The sequence below is a fragment of the Mytilus galloprovincialis genome, chromosome 1 (genome assembly GCF_965363235.1).
Source record: "Mytilus galloprovincialis chromosome 1, xbMytGall1.hap1.1, whole genome shotgun sequence".
Taxonomy (NCBI): domain Eukaryota; kingdom Metazoa; phylum Mollusca; class Bivalvia; order Mytilida; family Mytilidae; genus Mytilus; species Mytilus galloprovincialis.
In genome coordinates, this window is record NC_134838.1 from 124734042 (window position 1) to 124756461 (window position 22420).

A 22420-nucleotide genomic window follows, 5' to 3' on the forward strand; every position below is an offset into this window, starting at 1 on the left:
TGGAAGGACTGTAAGGTGTACATGTCCAACTGGCAGGTGTCATCTGACCTTGACCTCATTTTCATGGTTCAGTGGTTATAGGTAAATTTTTGTGTTTTGGTCTGTTTTTTTCGTACTATATGCAATAGGTCTACTATATTTGTTATATGGAATGATTGTAAGGTGTACATGTCTAGCGGGCAGATGTCATGTGACCTTGACCTCATTTTCATGGTTCAGTGGTTATAGCTAAATTTTTGTGTTTTGGTCTGTTTTTTTTCATACTATATGCAATAGGTCTACTATATTTGTTGTATGGAATGATTGTAAGGTGTACATGTCTAGCGGGCAGATGTCATGTGACCTTGACCTCATTTTCATGGTTCAGTGGTCAAAGTTAAGTTTTTGAGTTTTGGTCTTTTTATCTAATACCTATACATAGGTCAACTATATTTGGTGTATGGAAATATTTTATGATCTTTATGTCAGTAGCGCAGGTTTCTTTTGACCCTGACATCATTTTCATGGTTCATTGCACAGTGTTAAGTTTTTTTTGTGTTTTGGTCTATTTTTCTTAAACTGTAAGTAATAGGTCAACTATATATGTTGTATAGAAGCATTGTTAGCTGTATATGTCTGCCTGGCATGGTTCATCTGACCTTGACCTCATTTTCATGGTTCATTGGTCTTTGTTTAGTTATCTTGGTTAATGTTAAGTTTATGAGACAGTTGTAATAAAGCTTTATACTTAGGACTATCTACATAATATCAATGATTAGTATAGAAGGCGAGACATTTCAGCGTGTGCACTCTTGTATAACAAAAAGTCGTTTATTTTTTATCGTTGTGAAAAAACCCTGAATTTATGCATGCACAACACATGATTCTTAACCTTTATTGTCAGGTATTAATTGACCTTGACAAATAATATGGAAATCCAAAAATATTATATATTTCATGATAAAAATAAAAAAAATTAAGGTCATGAATTGAATATGAAAAAACTGTCTTTCTAGGTCAACTTTGTCTTATATAGCTTCTTCCTCAAACTTTAGGGTATTTACATAATTTAATGAACTGTAATTTGTAACAGGCATTCTCAGCAATGTTATGAATGTTGGTTACAGCCTCAATGCTTACTGTATATCAAGTCGATTGACAAAAAGTTTTCTCTGACTTGACTCGCCAAGGATTTTCATTTGAAGCCATTCCTTAAAGATCATGCCACTTAACTCAATTGACACTAAAAATCTGTCTTGCTTCTTTTCATTTAAGACATGCAACCAATATGCTGAACTATCTTTTACCCATTTGATGTTGTCAACCACCAAACTCTTAAAACAGCCTATGGCTAAACTTGTTGATTACAGAAAAATCATAGCCTTTTCAACTTTTGCATTAATCATCATCCAATGACTTCAAACTCCATTCACCAAGTATGCTATTGATTTCATAAACATGAAGTTCTAAGCACAAACAACCATTAAACCACTATTCAGTATTATGCCATTACAGCTTTGAGGAAAACATTAACTGGTATAATTTAGCTATAAAATATGGTACTCTAATTCTCAGTTACACAAGGAACATTAAATGTAACAGTAAAAGTTTTTTATGACACCTATCTGGATATCTCATAAGCAGTGATTTATAGATAGGTTTTGTTGATTTTAAGGGAGAGTATTGAGTATTATGATAGCTGACTGCCAGCTTAATGAGGTGAGAAGTTCTTTTTCTTGAGGTTATCTTGTAACTTTATAAGAGTAAGAACTAATACCACAGTAAGTTTTTCAGAAGTCAAATTCTTGTACTACATGGTAATCTTTGATAACATATAATAGTGTAACTATAACGTCTTGTCTTGGCAACAATCATCCAGAAAATGTAGTTACCATGTGTTTTGTTGTTGAGATTTTTTTTTTTTTTTTTTTTACATTTGAGTAATTTAAGGTAAGCCATCATTTTTTGATGAAATAAAACTGAATTTTGTGCATTGTCTACTTCTGTGATGTTGTTTTCACAACCAAATTAAAAATAACATCAAAGAAATTTTCAAATTCCAAAAATTTCCTGGTTATAAATAAATATTTTTTCGTATTGTTTTTCCCACCTGTGAAAAGTTTACCTATTTACAAATGAATGGTGACCCAGGATTCTCATTTGTTTTCTTTATATTAGGACACTTCAACCAAAAGATATTCATAGACTGTTACATATTTTCTCAGCTGTATTAAGTGCAGGTATTAATCATGAAAAACTTCACATGAAGATTTTCTGTGACGAATGACAACAGGAATGTTTTAAAGGAAGCAGAAATTAAAACTTTTCTATTTCAAAAACATCTATAAATATTTTTTTGCTCTAAATTTCCGCTTAGATAGTTTGCCCTTACTCACATTGCAGTGAACTTGAAGTTATCTTATTATTTTGGCATGCTAATACATACAGATTATTAAAGTATCTTCATACTACTACAGTATCTGTAGAAATATTTAAGGTAATTAAAGAAACTTTGACCTATCAAGGTTGTACTCATTATCTCTGCATTCTTTTTACCTTGGTATTTTTTTATTCTTTCATATATCTCTCATTTCATTCATGGTAACATACTTCACACATCTATTCTTTGGTTCAATGATATATTGACAAAGACAAAAATTTAATAACCTTTTTCATAATGTTTGTTACAACAAGTAAACTAATAAAGTGGGTTATAAGTTGTTAAAAGCTAATATTAGCATCTGTTCTTACAAAGGTTTTCCGTATCAACACTTAAAAGGGGGTCTCATTGGGGGGTTCTGATCCCGGATCCCGCTTACTGTTTTGTCAGATTCCCGTATCCCGCTTACACTATGTACGCAAGCAATTCTCATTTTTTTTTAATTTCCTGTGTCCCACTAGACATCATTTCCCATTTTCACGGCAAAATAATTTGACTTTCATGTGTTACGCTTACAAAAAAACGGCAATCCGGCATCATGCTTAGACCCCAATGATACCCACTTAAAAATGTGTACAACAAAAGAGGCCCTCTTTACACTTTAAATAACAATATTGATCCCGACATTTTAATATTTAAAGTGATGATATGGTAATTTTGAGATCAGAATCTTTGTTGGTTGATTATCCTGTTACTTAAGTTGTAATTCTGGAGGTTTTATAAAAGTTTTGCATAGTAAGCATTATGTGAAAGGTGAGCTGCATAAATTTTTCAGTACATTAGATGATTTTCGTATGCGTATCAGATATATATAATTCATATGTATAATGTATAATTATATTTTTTGTTTATAATTATGTGTGTTTGGTAATTGTAAGTCATGGTCCTTTTTCCTGAAATTCACTTCAATACATTCAAGTTATATATATCTGTCTAAGACCCAGTTTACACTGACAAAAAAGATTGATCTTTACTAAGATATAAAAGTTTTTTTTAAAGACAAGCATTTCAATCTTTACACAATTCATCTTACTTTTTTATCATATTTTTCTGTGAAGTGTAATGTGAACAGCATTGCTAGTCTGCTTGCTCTTTCGCCCATGGTGTTTTCTACAATTTTAAAAACCCTGGTAGTTATGATTGTCAACTTGTTATCTTTTGCTGCTTGTATCATCTTTTATCAACTTGTTATCTTCTGTTGCTTGTATCATCTTTAAATATTGCACCAAAAACAAATTAATGTTTAATTTTCATAGAACTAATTTGTAATTTGAAATAGACAAGTGATCTATTGTTGTGACTTTGTAAGGATAATTGTCATCATTATCAAAGAATAGAAAAGTGTTAGTATGCTGTCGATCACGTTTCTAATCAAGATCTCGTAATCAACAAGGTTGACAAATAATGTTCTTTATTAGATCAATATCTAAGCCATATGCTACTGATGTTAATAATAGCTTCCCTTCATCTCTAGAATGTCAAAGTAAAACAAAAATAACCCCAGACAAAGACATCTTTTAAATCTTATATATTAATCATGATCAAATATCAAAACATTTTGATGTCATTGGAAAACACAGTTGATTTTGTTGATTTCTAAAATCATGCTTTTTTCACGTAGACTTTTAACACTATTTTTTTGGGAAAAAAATTAAACTTGCAAGTTCCTCTTTTAAATCTAGGAAAATCAAACTGAAAATATTATTGAATTATTTTATTTTATTATTATAACATTATTTGAATTTTAGATATGGTCAATTCATAATTGTACTAAGTTTATGTTATGGTCTTTAATGTATGATAGTTTAGGCTTCTTACTATGCTGTATTATTTGAAGCTCCTTTAAACCAATGGAAGGAGTAATATTTGTAGAAAACTGTCTCATGCTGTAAATTTTAGAACTTCAGAGATCAGAAGTATTCATGATCTGCTCCAAGAATTATTGAATTTAAGAAATGAAATTAGATAACGTTCATCTTTTTTCCAATCATGAAAATATTTTGCAACCTGGCAAGATCATACAACAAACCTCCATGTAACATCCCGATGACCCCTTATATCATTGACAACATATCAAATCTTCAATAGGACATCCCTTAGGACTCAATTGTATCATTCTTCAGCATGTCCTTTAGGGAAGAATTCAATATTAACCACATCTCTCTTATATTATTTTTATGATATCAAGAATCCTTTTTGGTTTGAACTCATTGCTTGTTCTGATAGAGAAAACATCTGACATTGATGGTAATACATTCTATGATTGTAATCACCAATTATCATATTATCACCTCATGTACTGCAAATCCAGAAAATTATGTGTTGTGCACTTTTTATACAAGTACAAGATAAATTATTGTGAAATGATGCAAACAATTAATGCTCTGCTTGCTCTGTGGTTTGGGTCTTTCTCATTGTTGAAAGTTGCACAGTGAAATTATAGTTGTTTTAAGTCATTCAGTCTCTGCAGGTGCAGAATTGTCTCATTAGCATTTGCTCAAAGATGTCTGCATTTACTGTACACTTTGCTGTTAGTATTTTTCTGGATTTAATCTCTTGAACATGGGCCTTTAAACCCAAAAGTTTGAATTTAGGAAGTCTATTCCTATGAAATTTGATATGATCTTGCTTCAAAACATTCATCCCAGTTTTTGTTGTGCTGATTAGAATCTATTGGACAGTGCTGATTTAGTATTTGGTGATCAATCACATACTAGTTTTTCTCGCCTGACGGGTGTCATCTGACCTTAACCTTATTTTCATTGATCATTGATAATGTTTCTGTAGTAACGACTTCAATCTTAAAAATTATCAACATAAAATGCAATCGTCAGTAAAGCAAAGGCAACTCAGTTTTTAGTGTAGTAAATGCCTCCCTTTACATGGTTTATCTCCCTTGACAATAATGAATATTTATGATTATTCAATTTATGAATATTTATAATAATTTCATTTATCCTTTTTAATGTGCTATTAATTATTTAAGATATTAATAAAACAGGATAGTTATTGATCAGTTGATTTTGAACAGGTTGTTTAGCAAGGCAGATAAGATTTAATTGAATTATTTTATCTCTCTGATCAAATGTTATTTTTTGAAAAACACCAAATGATTAGGTGATAAGAGAACAGGTATTGATTGGTCGTCCATCCATTTCAAAAATGAAATCAGAAAACAGTCAAATTATTGAAGAAAAAAACAATACTTTGATGAAATTCATTCAAACTCATTTATAATAAATATTGGAAGATAGTAACAGTTGTAGAAGTCATTAAAGAAGAATTAACATTTGTTCAAGTCATTATATTAGGATTTACTCTGATCTCAACACTAGTAAGTTATATTTTCTCTTGAGAGAACCAATGTTTTTTTTGCTTTTGGTTTGAATTTGCTTATTAAACCCCAAGAACATAGCTGTCAGTGTCCAAGTTTTATCACAAGTTACCTTATTCAGTGAACAATTTAATGTATTCAGTCAACAATAAATCAAATCTGAGATTTTTTACTATTTTACTTTTTTTTCTATGAAGAGCAAACATTCTATCATTCATGATTCAATTCCAATATTTTATAACCATTAGATTCAATGATATAGTATATACTGTTTAATATAGATAAGCTGCAGGTGAATTACCTCTTAAATACCTGAGTCTATCATCAGGTAAGATAGCATAACCAGAGGAATAGTAAAAGAACTTCCAGAAAAGTTACTCTCAAGGCTTCTATACATTCTTGCCATTGATTGAAAGTAATATTTGTCATTGAACATTAGAGAGATAAATGTGCACTCAAGCTTCCTTCATTAAAAGAAACTGGCCTCCGAACACAATCAATGGTTCTTAAACTGGCCTCCGAACACATTCAATGGTGCTTAAACTGGCCTCCAAAAACACATTCAATGGTGCTTAAACTGGCCTCCAAACACATTCAATGATGCTTAAACTGGCCTCCAAACACATTCAATGGTGCTTAAACTGGCCTCCAAACACATTCAATGATGCTTAAACTGGCCTCAGAACACGTTCAATGGTGCTTAAACTGGCCTCCCAACACATTCAATGGTGCTTAAACTGGCCTCCAAACACATTCAATGATGCTTAAACTGGCCTCCGAACACATTCAATGGTGCTTAAACTGGCCTCCAAACACATTCAATGGTGCTTAAACTGGCCTCCAAACACATTCAATGATGCTTAAACTGGCCTCAGAACACGTTCAATGGTGCTTAAACTGGCCTCCCAACACATTCAATGATGCTTAAAGTGGCCTCAGAACACATTCAATGGTGCTTAAAGTGGCCTCAGAACACATTCAATGATACTTAAACTGGCCTCCAAACACATTCAATAGTGCTTAAAGTGGCAACAAATAATTTTATTTTGTATGGAATTTTCAGTGCTGAAATTAAGCCAAAAGTATCCCAATTAAAAAGATTTGAACTTGATGACTTTTTGTGCTTACTGACATAGATCTACCATTGATTACCAACAACTGACAGTTATTACTATGTGAAGATGATTGAAGTCTTAAATGATGATTTCAAGAAAGGAAAATGGAGGTCTATTGTGCCGAGTTCTATCCTAGATCAATAAAGTAATAAGTGCTAATTTTGCAAATTTATTATGTATCCAAGAGTTCACTAAGTTAAGGACATCTGAAAAACATGACAACTGTTTCAATTTGAATACGCAATTAGCTGTCAGTTTAACATCTTATTAGGGAAGTTTAACAAATTTATTTCTATTGTTAAAAGTAAAATGATTTTAGGACTAATGGGCAAGGGAATAAGTGAAAATTTGGCATATTAATTTTTAGTATTTTGATCGATTTGGAGTTAATTTTGGACAATTCTATGGTGAGTGTTTTAACATATTGAACAGATATATAAGAGAATTTGAGACATGTTTAGTGTGTGTTGAACACATTGAACAGATATATAAGACAAATTGAGACATGTTTAGTGTGTTTTGAACACATTGAATAGACATACAAATTGAGAGAGACATGTTTAGTGTGTGTTAAACAGATTGAACAAATATATAAATTAATTTCGGACATGTTTAGTGAGTGCTGAACACTTGGAACAGATATATAGGACAGTTTTGAGATATGTTTAGTGTTTGTTCAACATGTTGAACATTATGCTATTATACAAAGTATGACATGTGTGTGCTCAACAAATCAGATATATTAGTAGGACAAAGTGAGACATGTGTAGGACAAAGTGAGACATGTTTAGTGCGTGTTGAACATATTGAACCTATACAATACACAAAATGAAACATGTTTAGTTATTGTTTTGAACATTGAACATATATTTAGAACATCGTGATACATGTTTATCTGTGAAGTTGTTGGGGGATGGATTCCCTTAGAGTCAGATAGCTGAACTGACACAAATACTGTAATAATAAAGTCTGAGTGTATACAAGCATGAAACTGAAAAGTAAATATCAGAATAATAACAAACTGTGTATTGAACTGTCTTCAACAAGAACAAAAGAAAATAATTCACTTGATTTATTTGTGGCTGCCAATTATGTCTTGACTGATAAACTACATTAACCAGTAACACAGTTTACTCTGGTTTCCTTATTTAACGCCTGTCAAGAGTTTTATTACACTGACCTAGTTTCCTTATAAGATTATTATGGTATTCATTCCTGAATTTTAAGTCAATACCACCTTAGTTTGATATAAAATATATTACCCTTGTATTATGATGTACAATACTTTATGATATATATTACCCTTGTATTATGATGTACAATACTTTATGATATATATTACCCTTGTATTATGATGTACAATACTTTATGATATTTTAGTTGTCAACTATGAATGGATATCGACAATTGACAGATCAAAAACTGGTTTGAAGCTTTTCTTAAGTCAATATTGGGTAACAAATATAGGGATTTTTTTCAGTAGTAATTTTATCCTTATAAGTTGCCTAATCTTACCCAAAGTCCACCCAACAGATGTCTCTGGTTTGAAAAAAATGGTGTTTGAGTAGTAACTAGCATTACAGTGGTTCTTTGTAATGTGGGCTTTCACAACCAATATTGTCTATGATTTGCAAAAAAAAAGCAGTTTTTCAACCATATAAAAGAAGACACATTTGTAAATTTGTGATGTGGTGGTGTAAATGGTCATCACAGAATCACATAAGTGTTTCTGTTTTAATCTGCTCTTACATTATTAATTGTTGTCAATTTTTGTATTGAAATCTTCTTGTAATTTAAGAGGCTACTTATTTAAAAGGTTCTATTCATCACTGTAGATTTATTCCAATTTAAGTGACACATCAGAGCAAAAATTGCCATCCCCCAACCCAGGATGTCATATATAAAAATTTAAGGATAGGTGCAACTGTACAACTAATCACTTTTATAATTTCATAGAGCTGGAGAACAAGTCAATAATTTATCCATTTTCAAAGGCATATGTATCCTCAAAACCGCTTATATATCCTAAAAACCGTATCCTAAAAACCGCTTATATATCCTAAAAAATGTTTGTAAAATCAGGTGTATCACTAAGAGTGTTTAATACCAAAAGTTACCATTTTGTTAGGTACCCTTAGGTTACTTGATCAAAAACCCACAGGGGCCTCTAGAATAGATGCTAAAACAATATGATCCAGGTTTAGAGTACTAAGCTTTCCTTAAGATGGTGGTATTGATCAAGGGTAACTCGTAACTGGGTAATTTGTTGATGATTAATTAGAGGTCTTTTGATGATCCATCAGAGTTTTAAGATCTGTATTTAGACTGTTGAAATTGGAGTGTTAATAGATCGATAACATCATCTGTCTCTTACATCATCTGTCTCCAGTGTCAGGCAGTTTTTACCTGAAAATATATACATGCAGAACAGGTGGGATTCAGCATACCTTAGAATGAAGCTGTCATCACTTATAACCAGGGAATATTTGTTGTACTGACTGATATTAAAAGTACATAACAGCTTATGGATTATTTAATAAACAACCCCTATAATATATGGGGATTATTTTCATATTAAATGTAATATACCATAGACTGTAATTAATTATAATACTGTATTATGTTTTTATAATTGTTAAATGTTTTATTAAAGTTATGTGAACTTAAGTCGGTCGGTTAATTTACTGTAAAACTTGTTATTGTTTTTTTTTCAGGTTGATGAATTTGATGTGATTAAAGTGTAAAATGTGACCAGTTGTGAAAAGTGGAAACAGAACTATATATTATAATGTGAATTGAGAAGAATGTTCTTATTCATTTGGACGTGATTAGCTTAGAACATTCTAATTTTGTATACTTGTAACATGTCTCACAACAATAAACTACATCGAGTGTTAAGTACAAGTGTTTTAAGAATTCCTAGATCTAGATATTCATTTTGGCAAAGGTAAGCAGTACATAAAATCATCATTTCCATCTATTAAAAGTTGTATTGGAGGGGAGGTAACTCTAGTCAGAAATCACATTATTTATTTAGATAAAAGATTATGTTATTTTGTTATTGTAGTTGTATATGTTTCAGTTAAAAAAATCAAAATTATGTGAAATAAGATTGTTGATGCATCCTCCTTATCCTTCAATTTATATTGGTAAACATGATGTTTTAGATTGTCATACTAAATGTAGTTCTATGACTCAAAAACATCAAATTTCATCTTTATTTTGACAAAATGGTTTCTTTACTTAGTTTTTTCCTATCAAAATTTTTATCACTTAATTAGATATTTTTTTGTAGAGTTCCTCCTGACTTTTGTTTAGAAATTGAAAAGCAATTTCTCATTGAAACCATAATAAAATGACAACAAAATGGAAGTACATATATAGAAATAAGTGTATACTTCATTGGATTAACCACAGCGGAATAAGAAAAAAGATTTTGTTTCAGGAAAAAAAAATTTTTTAAAGGAAGATTGAGGTCCATGGCAATATTTGAATGATAAATATAAAATATAAACATTGAAAGTAAAATCAAAGTTTGTTGTCAATATATATCAAATGATGTGGATGTGTATTGTATGTTCTCATGGGATAAGGATTTGTTATTATTTTATCTATTTATCTGATAACTTGCAGCAATTTTAGACAGATACCAAGTTAACATTGCTTTAAATCACAACAAAATACCTGTAGAACAATACACGAATCACACCCCTTAATTGTGTACATCATGCAAACTCTTCTAACACACTGCTTTTTGCTCCTTTGGTTCAGGGGAAACAGTTTTGTATAATAGAGAAAAAAAAAGTAATATTTGAAAAACAAAAAAATGCTGTAGGTGTTAAATTATAAATGTTTGAATAAGTTTCATCACAAGGGGGTTATACAAATTATTTGGATATCAACAACTATATTTTAATAAAATAATAAAACATTTAGTCAAGATTTAATTAACTTCCATATGTACAAACTTTTATTATTTCAGTTGAATTCTATCACATTAGATTAATCTGATTATATATTAAATCTATTCTGTTATTAAATATTTTTATAACCATTCATTTGACAAATTGAATAACTGATAAGTACTGGCAATTGTACATTTTCTTTTCATCATTAAATACTACAGTTGTAAATAATTATTATTGCTAAATGTCCTATGTAATCTTCATACACTGCTTTTAAAATCATGTAATCTCCATTGTGTTTGATAAGTTCACAAGAGAAAGATTTATTTGTCAAAATGGATTTAGCATGAAAATAAGGAAATGGGGTATGACTGCCAATGAGATTTCAAGAGTTTGACATATTTTTTATGTGGACGTTACAAGTAAATAAAGTTTTCCCCTAAGTAACCCTACATGTTAACTTAAGTCATTAATATAGACAAGAGTTATGTCCCCTAAGTAACCCTACATGTTAACTTAAGTCATTAATATAGACAAGAGTTATGTCCCCTAAGTAACCCTACATGTTAACTTAAGTCATTAATATAGACAAGAGTTATGTCCCCTAAGTAACCCTACATGTTAACTTAAGTCATTAATATAGACAAGAGTTATGTCCCCTAAGTAACCCTACATGTTAACTTAAGTCATTAATATAGACAAGAGTTATGTCCCCTAAGTAACCCTACATGATAACTTAAGTCATTAATATAGACAAGAGTTATGTCCCCTAAGTAACCCTACATGTTAACTTAAGTCATTAATATAGACAAGAGTTATGTCTCTTTAGACATCATGACTGTATATTGTTTAATACAAGAAATTTTGATAGCGATGGATTAAAGCATTATAAAAATGAGTTGATGTTGATGGCTGTTGAACATAGGAGAAGCAATATTCTCACAAATTATGTCTTTTTATTTATAATACATCAATGTAAAAATATTGATAGTATAGCTGTAAACAATCTTTCACTTAGCTGTGGTCATTAACCAACATCCTTTCCCATATTAACTACAAGCCATTACCCATAAATGGATTTCATCAATCTAAACCAAGCAGAAATGGGTTTTATCTACAATGGCTGGAGGTATTGGGGGAGGTCTCAAAAAACATGTTAAACCCTGCCACATTGTTGTGCCTGTCCCAAGTCAGGAGCCTTTGGTCTTTGTTAGTCTTGTATGATTTTTAATTTTAGTTTCTTGAGTATAATTCAGAGTTTAGTATGACGTCCATTATCACTGAACTAGTATACATATTTGTCTAGGGGCCAGCTGAAGGATGCCTCTGGATGAGGAAGTTTCTCGCTGCATTGAAGACATTCCCCATTTCCATTCTCAATTTTTATTCAATCAACAAACTTGACCCCTTTGGATATACAGGACAAAATAGATAACTGAAAATTGTACAAAAATCTTATTAATTATTAGTATACCTTTAGTAGTAATGCTATTTCTATTTAATTATGTACATTTTAACCAAACACATTATAATGACACATGTATCTTGTGTACATAAGATTTTGTTTTGCAAGTAAAAAAAACTCACACACACCCTGACAATTTTTAAGTAAGACCTTAGTCGGCAAAGATCAAATAAGGAATGATTTGATCTTTAACTACAGACATATATCTATACCCTACTCCATAGTAAGTTCATTCTGTGAAATTCTTTGAAAGAACATATAAGCTCCATGTTGAAGGCTGTACATTGACGTATAATGGTTTATTTTCTATTTTTTTTTAAATTGTTATTTGGATGGAGAGTTCTCTCATTGGCACTCACACCACATCTTCCTATATCTATATAAGGAATAGTTTGACTTTCACAAGTACCTGTTAATAGGAGATAATTTCACAACAAGACATCAAGTATTTTTTTATTGATTTTCATGAATTTCTGTTCTGATGGAAATCTGTTAATTTTGGTGGATTAACACTTGCCATTTCCATAGCAATGGTCTTTGAGAAATAGGCCTACCTTGAATATTTATATTTCTGGCAAAACTACCATAAAATAAGCTAAGTTGCTGTCATGCAAAAATATGAATTGTTGATGCAGTAATTTAGAAATTTTCTGTTTAAACTTTAATTAGGATATATTTTTGTTGAGTATGAGACATTTTGTGATGGAAGTCATACATAGCGATCATGTATTCCGTCGGAGGAGGAGGAGGCGTCAACATTCTAGTTCAATCTGTGGGTAAAGTTTTTTTTACACATCAAAATCTTTTTCAAACATTCATGGAATTTTATAAAAGAAATTGACAGAAGCCTTTTTTCTAAGATAAAAAAAAACATGTATCCAGAAATTTTACTTACTGGTCAGTGCACTTTTGCAGTTAACATAATTGACAAAACTGAGTCAAAGTTTATAAAATATTTTCAGACATCAATAAATTTTCAAAACTTCTTATAGAATTTAATGAAACTTTGGCAGTTGTTTTAAGAGATTTATTTTTGATTTTTTCTGTATTTTACTGATAATTAAGACTTGATATTTTTTAAAGTTAAATTATTCATACTGTCTGGAATTAGATTATTAGACATCAATAAATTTGTCAATCTTCAAAGAAAGATTTGAAACATGGACAAAGGCTGATTCAAGATAAAGAAATAGCATAACTTTTTTCACTCTTATTTTACTGATAAATGGCCTTAGATTTTGGTAGTCAACATTACATTTTTACCATTGACAACAGCAAAAGACAAATTTTTACAAAAGGTCTTTACTGATATGATTAAAGATTTCAGAGATATAAAACTTTTCTGATAAATACACACATGTAAATAATTTTAATAAGAGTTGTCTTTCTTTCCCTTCTAGCAAAATAAAAAAGTTTGTTCTTGCAATCTTTAAAGTTAACTATTTGGTTAAATATTGTTATGCACAATAATAGTTTAAATCTAAATTGAATGCTTTACTGCACAAAATCACATATGGATTGCATTACTAAAGAAATATTCTGCTGTTTTAATTTTTGTCCTAATCGTTGTCTATTTTTTGCATTGGACATATAACTTGGCAGGGGATGGTAGCCCTTCATATCTTAGAAACCATTAAATGGAGAGTTATTTTCCTGCAAACTATGATGGGACAATTAGTGAAAATCATGTTCCAGATTACTTTTTATAGACTCAAAATAAACAGTTAGATCACTTGTTTTGTGTTGTTATACAAATATTCAATCTTGTAATGAAACATTGCTGCTGAGATGTGGTTTTACTTTTAACTCTTGCACATTTATCAGAGTATAAATAAATCAAAACCCAATGGACTATTTTATTTCTAAAATTACAAACTTTTAACATCATTTTCTGTTTTTTTCTACATAAGAAAATGTTTGTACCAAGTCAGGAATATGACAGTTTTTGTCCATTTGTTTGATGTGTTCGTGCTTTTAATTAGATTTTGTCATTTGATTAGGGACTTTCCGTTTTGAATTTTCCTTGGAGTTCAGTATTTTTGTGATTTAACTTTTTCCTCATGGCATGGCAAAATCCTCATCTACAAAGTTTTAAAATCCTAAGATATAACAATAGAAAGGAAAACTACCAATTATGCTTTAAACACACTGATTTTATATTCCCTTATGGAAAGATGAAGTGTGCAATAATGATTTATTAATTTTTTTTCATTGGAAAAGATGAAAATATTTATTCAGAACCATGACAACAACTAATTTTACAGTGCAAATTATTTTACTGCAGTGACCAAAGAGATGTAAATGTTTGTGTGTGTGAACGTTAGAATTAAGTCTTGGGCTATTAAATTCTATAAATCCAATTAATTTGTACCCATAGAAATGTATATTTGTCTGTCTACCATTGTACTTTGGTCTACAAGAGATACATGCATTGTATTACCCTCTATGTCACATTCTTATGTAGAGCTGCAGATAGATAAATAACACTATTAAAATGATAATCAAATTCTGTACAGAAATCCAATATGGAGATTTTAAATGGTTTGTATGATTTCAAAGTCATTTTAATTATATTTTTTGTTCTCATTTCACAAATTACACTATAGTGTTATACATTTAATTCTGAGATAAAATCAGATATCTTCTAAACCTCATAAAAGGAAGTGCTTAGACCCTTCTCTGACACCAAAACTGTCTAATTTAAGTTCCATTTAATGTTTTTAGCCCTCTTGTCTCCAGGTTGTGACGTCAAACTTAAACTTCTTAAAGGTTTTATAACAATTGCGTGACCCATATAAAAAGTGAGTCAGATTAAAAAGTATTGAATAGCTAAGTATTAAATGTTTTGTTTCGAATCGTAAAGATCTTTACAAATATACAATTATAAATAATTAATGCGTTGTTACCATTGATTAGTTAGGTCATAAGTACATTGGCATAATTATTGTCTTTGGATTTAACTTTCTTTTTTATTGACAAATTCACGAACGATTGACGATAAATTATCTGTAATTATTGGTTACAGTTTGTAGATGTAGTATTGTAGACTTAATGGAGATATCGTGTACAGTAAATCTTGTTGGTTAATTCCGTGTAACAGTGCTGACTCTGTAAATCAATACAACCGACTCTCGACAGAATTTGTACCGTGTTAGTCCAATAATCTTCTCATTTGCAATTCTTTCCTTTCAAATAATTGAGCTGAGATATAAAAAAGTGGATTTGCGTCTTGAATGTTTAATCAAAGAAAATGGTAAAGAAATCCATTGGATCAATTTAAATAGACATAACTCATTGTAGTTCCGTTTGTCAATAGTTATCGTGAATTCCAGAACACTTATTGACAGAACGCTTGTATAAAGTACAACATCTGCCTCATATTCGAAGGACACCAGAAAATCGGTGATTTTATTTATTATCAACATTCGTCAAATATCGGATTTTTATTGACATTGAATTGTGCATAGTCTGTCTTGTATAAAATAACGGTAGTTCTAATATGGAAGTTTTCAGACATGTGATGTGTGATGATTTGTGTTGGATCCAACAAATTATATTTCAGCTGTATACTCAGAATTACAGGATTGTATGATTTACTGGCCACAGGAATTTATTTATTGTAGGCCTTCTAAACTGCCATCACGTTTTGTTTTAGCCCAGTTATGCAGAAGATTGTTCAGTATTTGACTCCCCATTTTAAAAGCAATGGGTGCAATGTAGTCAATAAAAAACAAAGAGAACGAGATCGTAATAACTCAAGACGATTTTCTACTTGTTTTAATTCCAGACATGCTGATGACCTTATTGTGACCCCTTTTGCACAGATTCTTGCCAGTTTACGAAGTGTACGCAACAACTATATATCATTAACCAATGTACAGGCTCCAAGAGAAAGGTGAGTACACTTACTTTTATTTATGCAACGATTCCTGAAAAACTATATGTCATTAACTAATGCACAAGCAAAGTGTATATTAAATGTCTGCTTAGCTTAGTCTTTCCTGTTTTCTTGTATATTTCATTTTAAGGTATAGTGAATAACATTACCTGGAACCCTGATGAGAATCAACTGAATAGATATAAGAAAATGTGGTATGAGTGCCAATGTGACAACTTTCAATATAAGTCACAATTTGTAAAAGGTAAACCATCATATGGTCTTCAACATGGAGCCTTGGCTCACACCAAACAGCAAGCTATAAATGGCCCCAAAAATTACTAGTTTAAAACCATTCAAAGGGGAAAACTAACGGTCTTATTTATATCAAAAATGAAACTTCTTTTTTCTTATGGATGACTGTAGGGTCAGTGGTGAGAATCAACTGAAGCATTTTTTTCTAATGTATGTTCCACCCTCAGACTATAGGGTCAATGAATGTGTTTACAAGGAATACTAAGAATGGTATGTTCCACCCTCAGACTGTAGGGTCAATGAATGTGTTTACAAGGAATACTAAGAATGGTATGTTCCACCCTCAGACTGTAGGGTCAATGAATGTGTTTACAAGGAATACTAAGAATGGTATGTTCCACCCTCAGACTGTAGGGTCAATGAATGTGTTTACAAGGAATACTAAGAATGGTATGTTCCACCCTCAGACTGTAGGGTCAATGAATGTGTTTACAAGGAATACTAAGAATGGTTTTAGTTTGAATCTCCCTTGTTCACCAAATGTTATAAAATATGGCGGGAGGAATGGGGTCAGGTCTGAGCAGCAGTTACAAAATATGGCGGGAGGAATGGGGTCAGGTCTGAGCAGCAGTTACAAAATATGGCGGGAGGAATGGGGTCAGGTCAGAGCAGCAGTTACAACTTGGTTTAGTTAAAATACAAATTATTATTTCAGGAAATTGATCAAATACAATGTTTTAAGCCAACGATCCATACATTGGAAATACCCATGTGAGGTGAAGTTCTATTATGAAACACAATGACCATCTTTTCCCCCCAAGAGCTATCAACTTTGTTTGTGTTTGTTATTGTAATGATTTAACACTAAATTTCAAACTATGGTCCTTTGGTATGAATATTACTTTAATTAAAGCTTTGTTATCAAGTTGTTACTGGTCTAGTTTTAACATAGAGTGCTATGTTTTTCATGTCATGTATCCTTATTCAAATTAATTCGCAGGATATTAGAGAGCTTATTACAGTATGAATAGTTTATATAAGTATAGAAACTTATGTGACAAATTACTTTGAATAATTGATGAAGTATAAATGCACTGGAATCAGGACAATTCCTCAGTGTATCAAATTATTATGCGTAGTTTTTTTGTTATTTTATGAATAATATTTGTAAATTTAATTTCGTTTTTTCTATTTTTTGTCTTTGATTGTAATGCATGGTGATGCTCTTTGGTCAGGTTGTTGTCTCTTTGACACATTCCCCATTTCTATTCTCATTCAATCATATGGTTTGTTCATTAATGTTTTATCTAGTGCTGGTTTAGTTTGGTTCACATTTTCTCTATCCAGGCCATTCCAGGGTGTTGTGTTTGATTGTTTCACATTTTCTCTATCCAGGCCATTCCAGGGTGTTGTGTTTGATTGTTTCACATTTTCTCTATCCAGGCCATTCCAGGGTGTTGTGTTTGATTGTTTCACATTTTCTCTATCCAGGCCATTCCAGGGTGTTGTGTTTGATTGTTTCACATTTTCTCTATCCAGGCCATTCCAGGGTGTTGTGTTTGATTGTTTCACATTTTCTCTATCCAGGCCATTCCAGGGTGTTGTGTTTGGTTGTTTCACATTTTCTCTATCCAGGCCATTCCAGGGTGTTGTGTTTGATTGTTTCACATTTTCTCTATCCAGGCCATTCAAGGGTGTTGTGTTTGATTGTTTCACATATTATATGGTCGTTATGTTTGTGGTTTGTTCACATTTTATCTATCAATTGTCTTGTGCGTTTATGGTTTGTACTAATCCTTGTGTTGTGTTTGGTTGGTTCAAATTTTAATCCATGTAGCATATATAGTTGGTGCACATTATAATTCATTCTTTTGTTTGTTGTTGGTTCACATTGAAATCCATTGTGTAGCTTTGGTTTGTTCACATATTGATCCATTGTTTTGTTTCAGGTTAAGACATGTTTTCTGTTTAGTAAGCTGTTTGTCGATTATGTAGTTGCTTCTCATCTTATATATATTGTGTGGTTTGTTTGACCAACAGTATACATATTACTAAGGTGTTTGTTTGTTGAAGGAATTGTGTTCATGGATAGTTTGGTTGGTTCACATAGTGTCCAGCTTTGTTTTAAAGTTTCACTATTTTTAGTGTTCCAGACTTCTGTGTATGAATTGTGTTCACTCATTTTTTTTGTTAATTTACATGATACGGGAAGCCTGTTGTGTTAGGCTCATTCTGAATAAGCATTTTGTTCATGATTTCTACTTTGTTTACATGATATATGAATTCTGTTGTTAGCATTTTGTTCATGATTTCTATTTGGTTCATGTTATAAATTAATTCTGTTGTTAGCATTTTGTTTGTAATTTCTTATTGGTTCATGTGATATATGAATTCTGTTGTTTGCATTTTATTCAAGATATTTAATTGATTATAAGAAGATGTGGTATGTCAGTGCCAATGAGACAACTCTCCATCCAAGTCACAATTTGTAAAAGTAAACCATTATAGGTCAAACCAGCCTTGAGTCCGAGCTAGGGCCTTTGGCTGTTGTCTGCTCTATGGTCGGGTTGTTGTCGCTTTGACACATTCCCCATTTCCATTCTCAATTTTATTCAACACGGAGCCTTGGCCTACAGAAACACTTATGAACCACTTCAACAACCACTGAACATCATGTTTCTAATTGGTTCACATGATATTTGAATTCTCTAACAGATCTGAAATCTATTGAAGTTTTGCACCTTCCATTTTGTAGTTGTTTACAATTTTTTTCCCCATCATTTTAAATGTTCAGCATAGCCTATTCTTCATTGCTTAAGAAACAACCTGCAAACGCCAGCCATTTCCATCTTTGATCCTTTATTGCAATATAAAATAGTTTTTCGCAGAATTATTTGCTGCCAATCAACTGTCTTTGTGTACTAATGAAAAATAGATTTTATCAAAAATAAACAAAAATGAGAAAGATTGATTGTTTTTGATAATTAGAAAAGTTTGTGTGATTGATATGTCTGAAGTTGAGATTAGGTAAGTGGACAGACCATTGATATTGATGTTCTGGTAACCACCCTGCTGATGAACACATTTGTTTCACGTCATCCTGTTCTTAAATTAGATGCCTGGAAATAAGATATGACTACGTTTATACCTTTATCGTAATTATCAACGGTCTCTAGTCATGTAAATCTCTAGTAGTGATGAAATTATGAATAAAAATGGTAAAATTTCACCTGAGTGTGGAGATTTGTTACTGTTAGTAGTCATGTTAGCATGGTTTTTCCCTTCGATGACGACATTGTTTTAATTGTCTTTAGATAGTCACGTCCTGCAATTATAGAAGTGCCATTGCAGCCAGGTCAATAGAATCTATTTATTTTTTTATCTTTATGATCATTCTTTGTTAGCATTACAGAATCATGTGAAACAAGCATGATCATTTCACTAAGAAATATGCTTTTCTGTGTACAGTCACTCTTCTTAAGTTAAATTGTTCAAATTTTTTGTCTGTTCCCGCAATTTGTCAGGGATTCTCTGATTTGGTGAATTAACAATTAATCAATAATCAACCAGAAATTATGGTTAGATTGAGATTGTTATTACTGTTAAAATTGATGAAAAGAGAAAAGGAGTAGGTAAAATTGTTTTGGTGGGGTGGGAGATAGTATTTGCATTGTGCAAACACTTATTTGGAAATCTCTATCAGCTTTAACAGAGATGTGAATAAAAAGAAATAAGAGCCACAAATCAAAGAAAAAACAGTTAAACCATTAAGACATCTACAGTGCAACCTAATGTTTTCAAATTTCTCAAACTATCTTCCTTCTTAGTCTAGGCAAGTGTTGCCCATCCTGATTGCAAGTCAAGTCGTCTACAGTATTTCCTTTTAAACCTGGTTTAACCTAACCGTATTTTGTACTTGTACCAAGTCAGGTTGAAGGAGTCAAGTATGTGGTAGGTGTATACTTTATTTCTTCCTGTCGACTTTTTCATACTGCCACTCGACTTTTTAAATTCATTGAAATGTTATTTTTTTACTCTCTTAAGCCCCGGTCACAACAGATCGTACGATTTTTGGTCGTGGAAGATTTATAAAATAGTTGTCATGCAAAATGTTCAAAAAGATCAGCTACGACATGTCCACGATGGGTACACGACAGAAATAAAGAAATTGTTATTGTACTGTTGTGGGTCTGTCGCAAGTCGTTCGTGCGACAGTCGTATGACAATCGTGAGTTGTTTGGGGCTATTTCTCAGTGTTTCATGTCATGGAATGCGCGTGTTACTGTCGTGTCACTGTTGTACGCCTGTCGCACAACAGTCGTGGTCACTTGCGCATTTGACTTCGACCTACTAGTATATAAAGAAGGCCTGACTTATTGCGTGCCAATTTGCTTTCAATATTGTTCAGTGTTATTATAAGTTTGGTCCAAGTAAACGACGTTTGTTGTATTAGTTTATATTATAAATGTCCAGCGAATTTAAACCAGGATGCCCCGGAAAAGAAAAATTAACAAAAAGTAAGGTGGTAGCAGTAAACATGAATGATGTTGACCAGAGGGAGGACCCCCTACCACAAGCTGGGGCATATGAAGATTCAGAAACTACTGGAGACGTCATGGGGGTTGGGGACGAAAATATGTTGCACAACTAACACACAACTGTCGTACGACAGACAATCAATGTTGTGCGAGCATTGTACGAAATTTAGTATTCGTGAGACAATTGTGCGACTGTATCACTAGTGTCTTGCGACAGTCGTACGATTTTTAAATATTAAGATAGTTTATTTTAGTACCCACAACAAATTCTTTATCGCGTGACAGTCGCACGGCTGTGGTAAGACACTCTCACGACAGCCACAAGACAGTGACACGATAAAAAATTGTAGAGCAAAAAATGTGTATGTCCAATTTTCATCACACGACAGCGCCACTATGCTCAAAATACCGTGCGACTGTCGTATGACGATCACAGATGACCCACAATTTGACAAAAATTCCTGTTGTGGCACTGCATAGATATGTCGTGGGTTTGTTGTGACCTGGGTTTTATAGATAGTCCATGTGGGGTGTTATTCACTTTTGATATATAAAAAAAAAAAAAAATTATTGAGAAGTTTTTTCTTTTCTCATTCTCTACATGTTACAATGTGGCTTTATAGATATGTCATGTGGGGTGTTATTCGCTTTTGATATAAAAAAAAAAAAAAAAGTTATAGAGAAGTTTTTTCTTTTTGTCATTCTCTACAGGTTACAATGTGGGTTATTCTCTACTGCTTTTAGTGCACCTTTATTTCACTAGGCTAGTTTTAAGTGGTTTTGAACATGTTGCTGATTAATATTATAATAACAGATAATTCAAATCAACTTTAAAATATTTGTTGCTGTAGTTAAATAAAAATGCCCCTTAAAGAAATTCATTCAGATTCGCGGAGTATTAATTTATTACATCTTTGGTTGATATTCTACTTTTTGAGAAAACAAAATTAAGCATCACTTTGACCCATAAAATATTTGTATTAACTTGTTTAAGATGATAACTTCCATTTCTGTGTAATTATCTGGAATTTTAGTAAACATTTTCATGTTTTAGAATTATCCAACTTAGGCTGTAGTTTGTCATCAGGTGGTGTAATACAGTAGCATGCTTGGCTTATGGCACAGACAATTTGGATGAAAAGAAAAGGCTGACTTTGATCTTTGTACTTCTTAAAGATCTACGATTCCGTTTCCCAAAAGCTTCATTACACGTTACCTATTATGTAGCGCACCTATACACGCTACAGAAATCTGTAGGCATCTTGTCATTTGAAACACTATTTTATTTCAAATATGATCATATTATAAAGTATTCATTGGAGTCTTTGATAAGCCGATCCTTGCAGCTTCTGAAGTTTATATCAAAGTCCATCAGTAATGTCAAATAACTTCATGCTATCAACCTCAACTGACATTGTTCTAACTTATCGTGCGTCTCCTGGCACACTGTAAAGTCTTCATGCTATCAGAAGGAAAACAGAAATTGTATGCCTCGTCTTATCATCTGTCACG

At 31.7% G+C, this 22420-nt stretch overlaps 1 protein-coding gene across 15 annotated transcripts in view; it reads left to right on the forward strand.

Moving 5' to 3' along the window:
* The window catches only part of LOC143057396 (3',5'-cyclic-AMP phosphodiesterase 4C-like), a 307472-nt gene that overhangs the window by 238036 nt on the left and 47016 nt on the right, over positions 1-22420 (forward strand). For 13 of the 15 annotated variants that reach the window (XM_076230709.1, XM_076230750.1, XM_076230757.1 and 10 more), the window contains one exon: positions 16026-16133. In XM_076230709.1, coding sequence (XP_076086824.1) covers positions 16026-16133 — 108 coding nt within the window. Of the gene's footprint in view, positions 1-9582; positions 9816-16025; positions 16134-22420 lie in introns of all 15 variants that reach the window. The other 2 variants (XM_076230792.1, XM_076230784.1) reach the window with 1 other exon arrangement.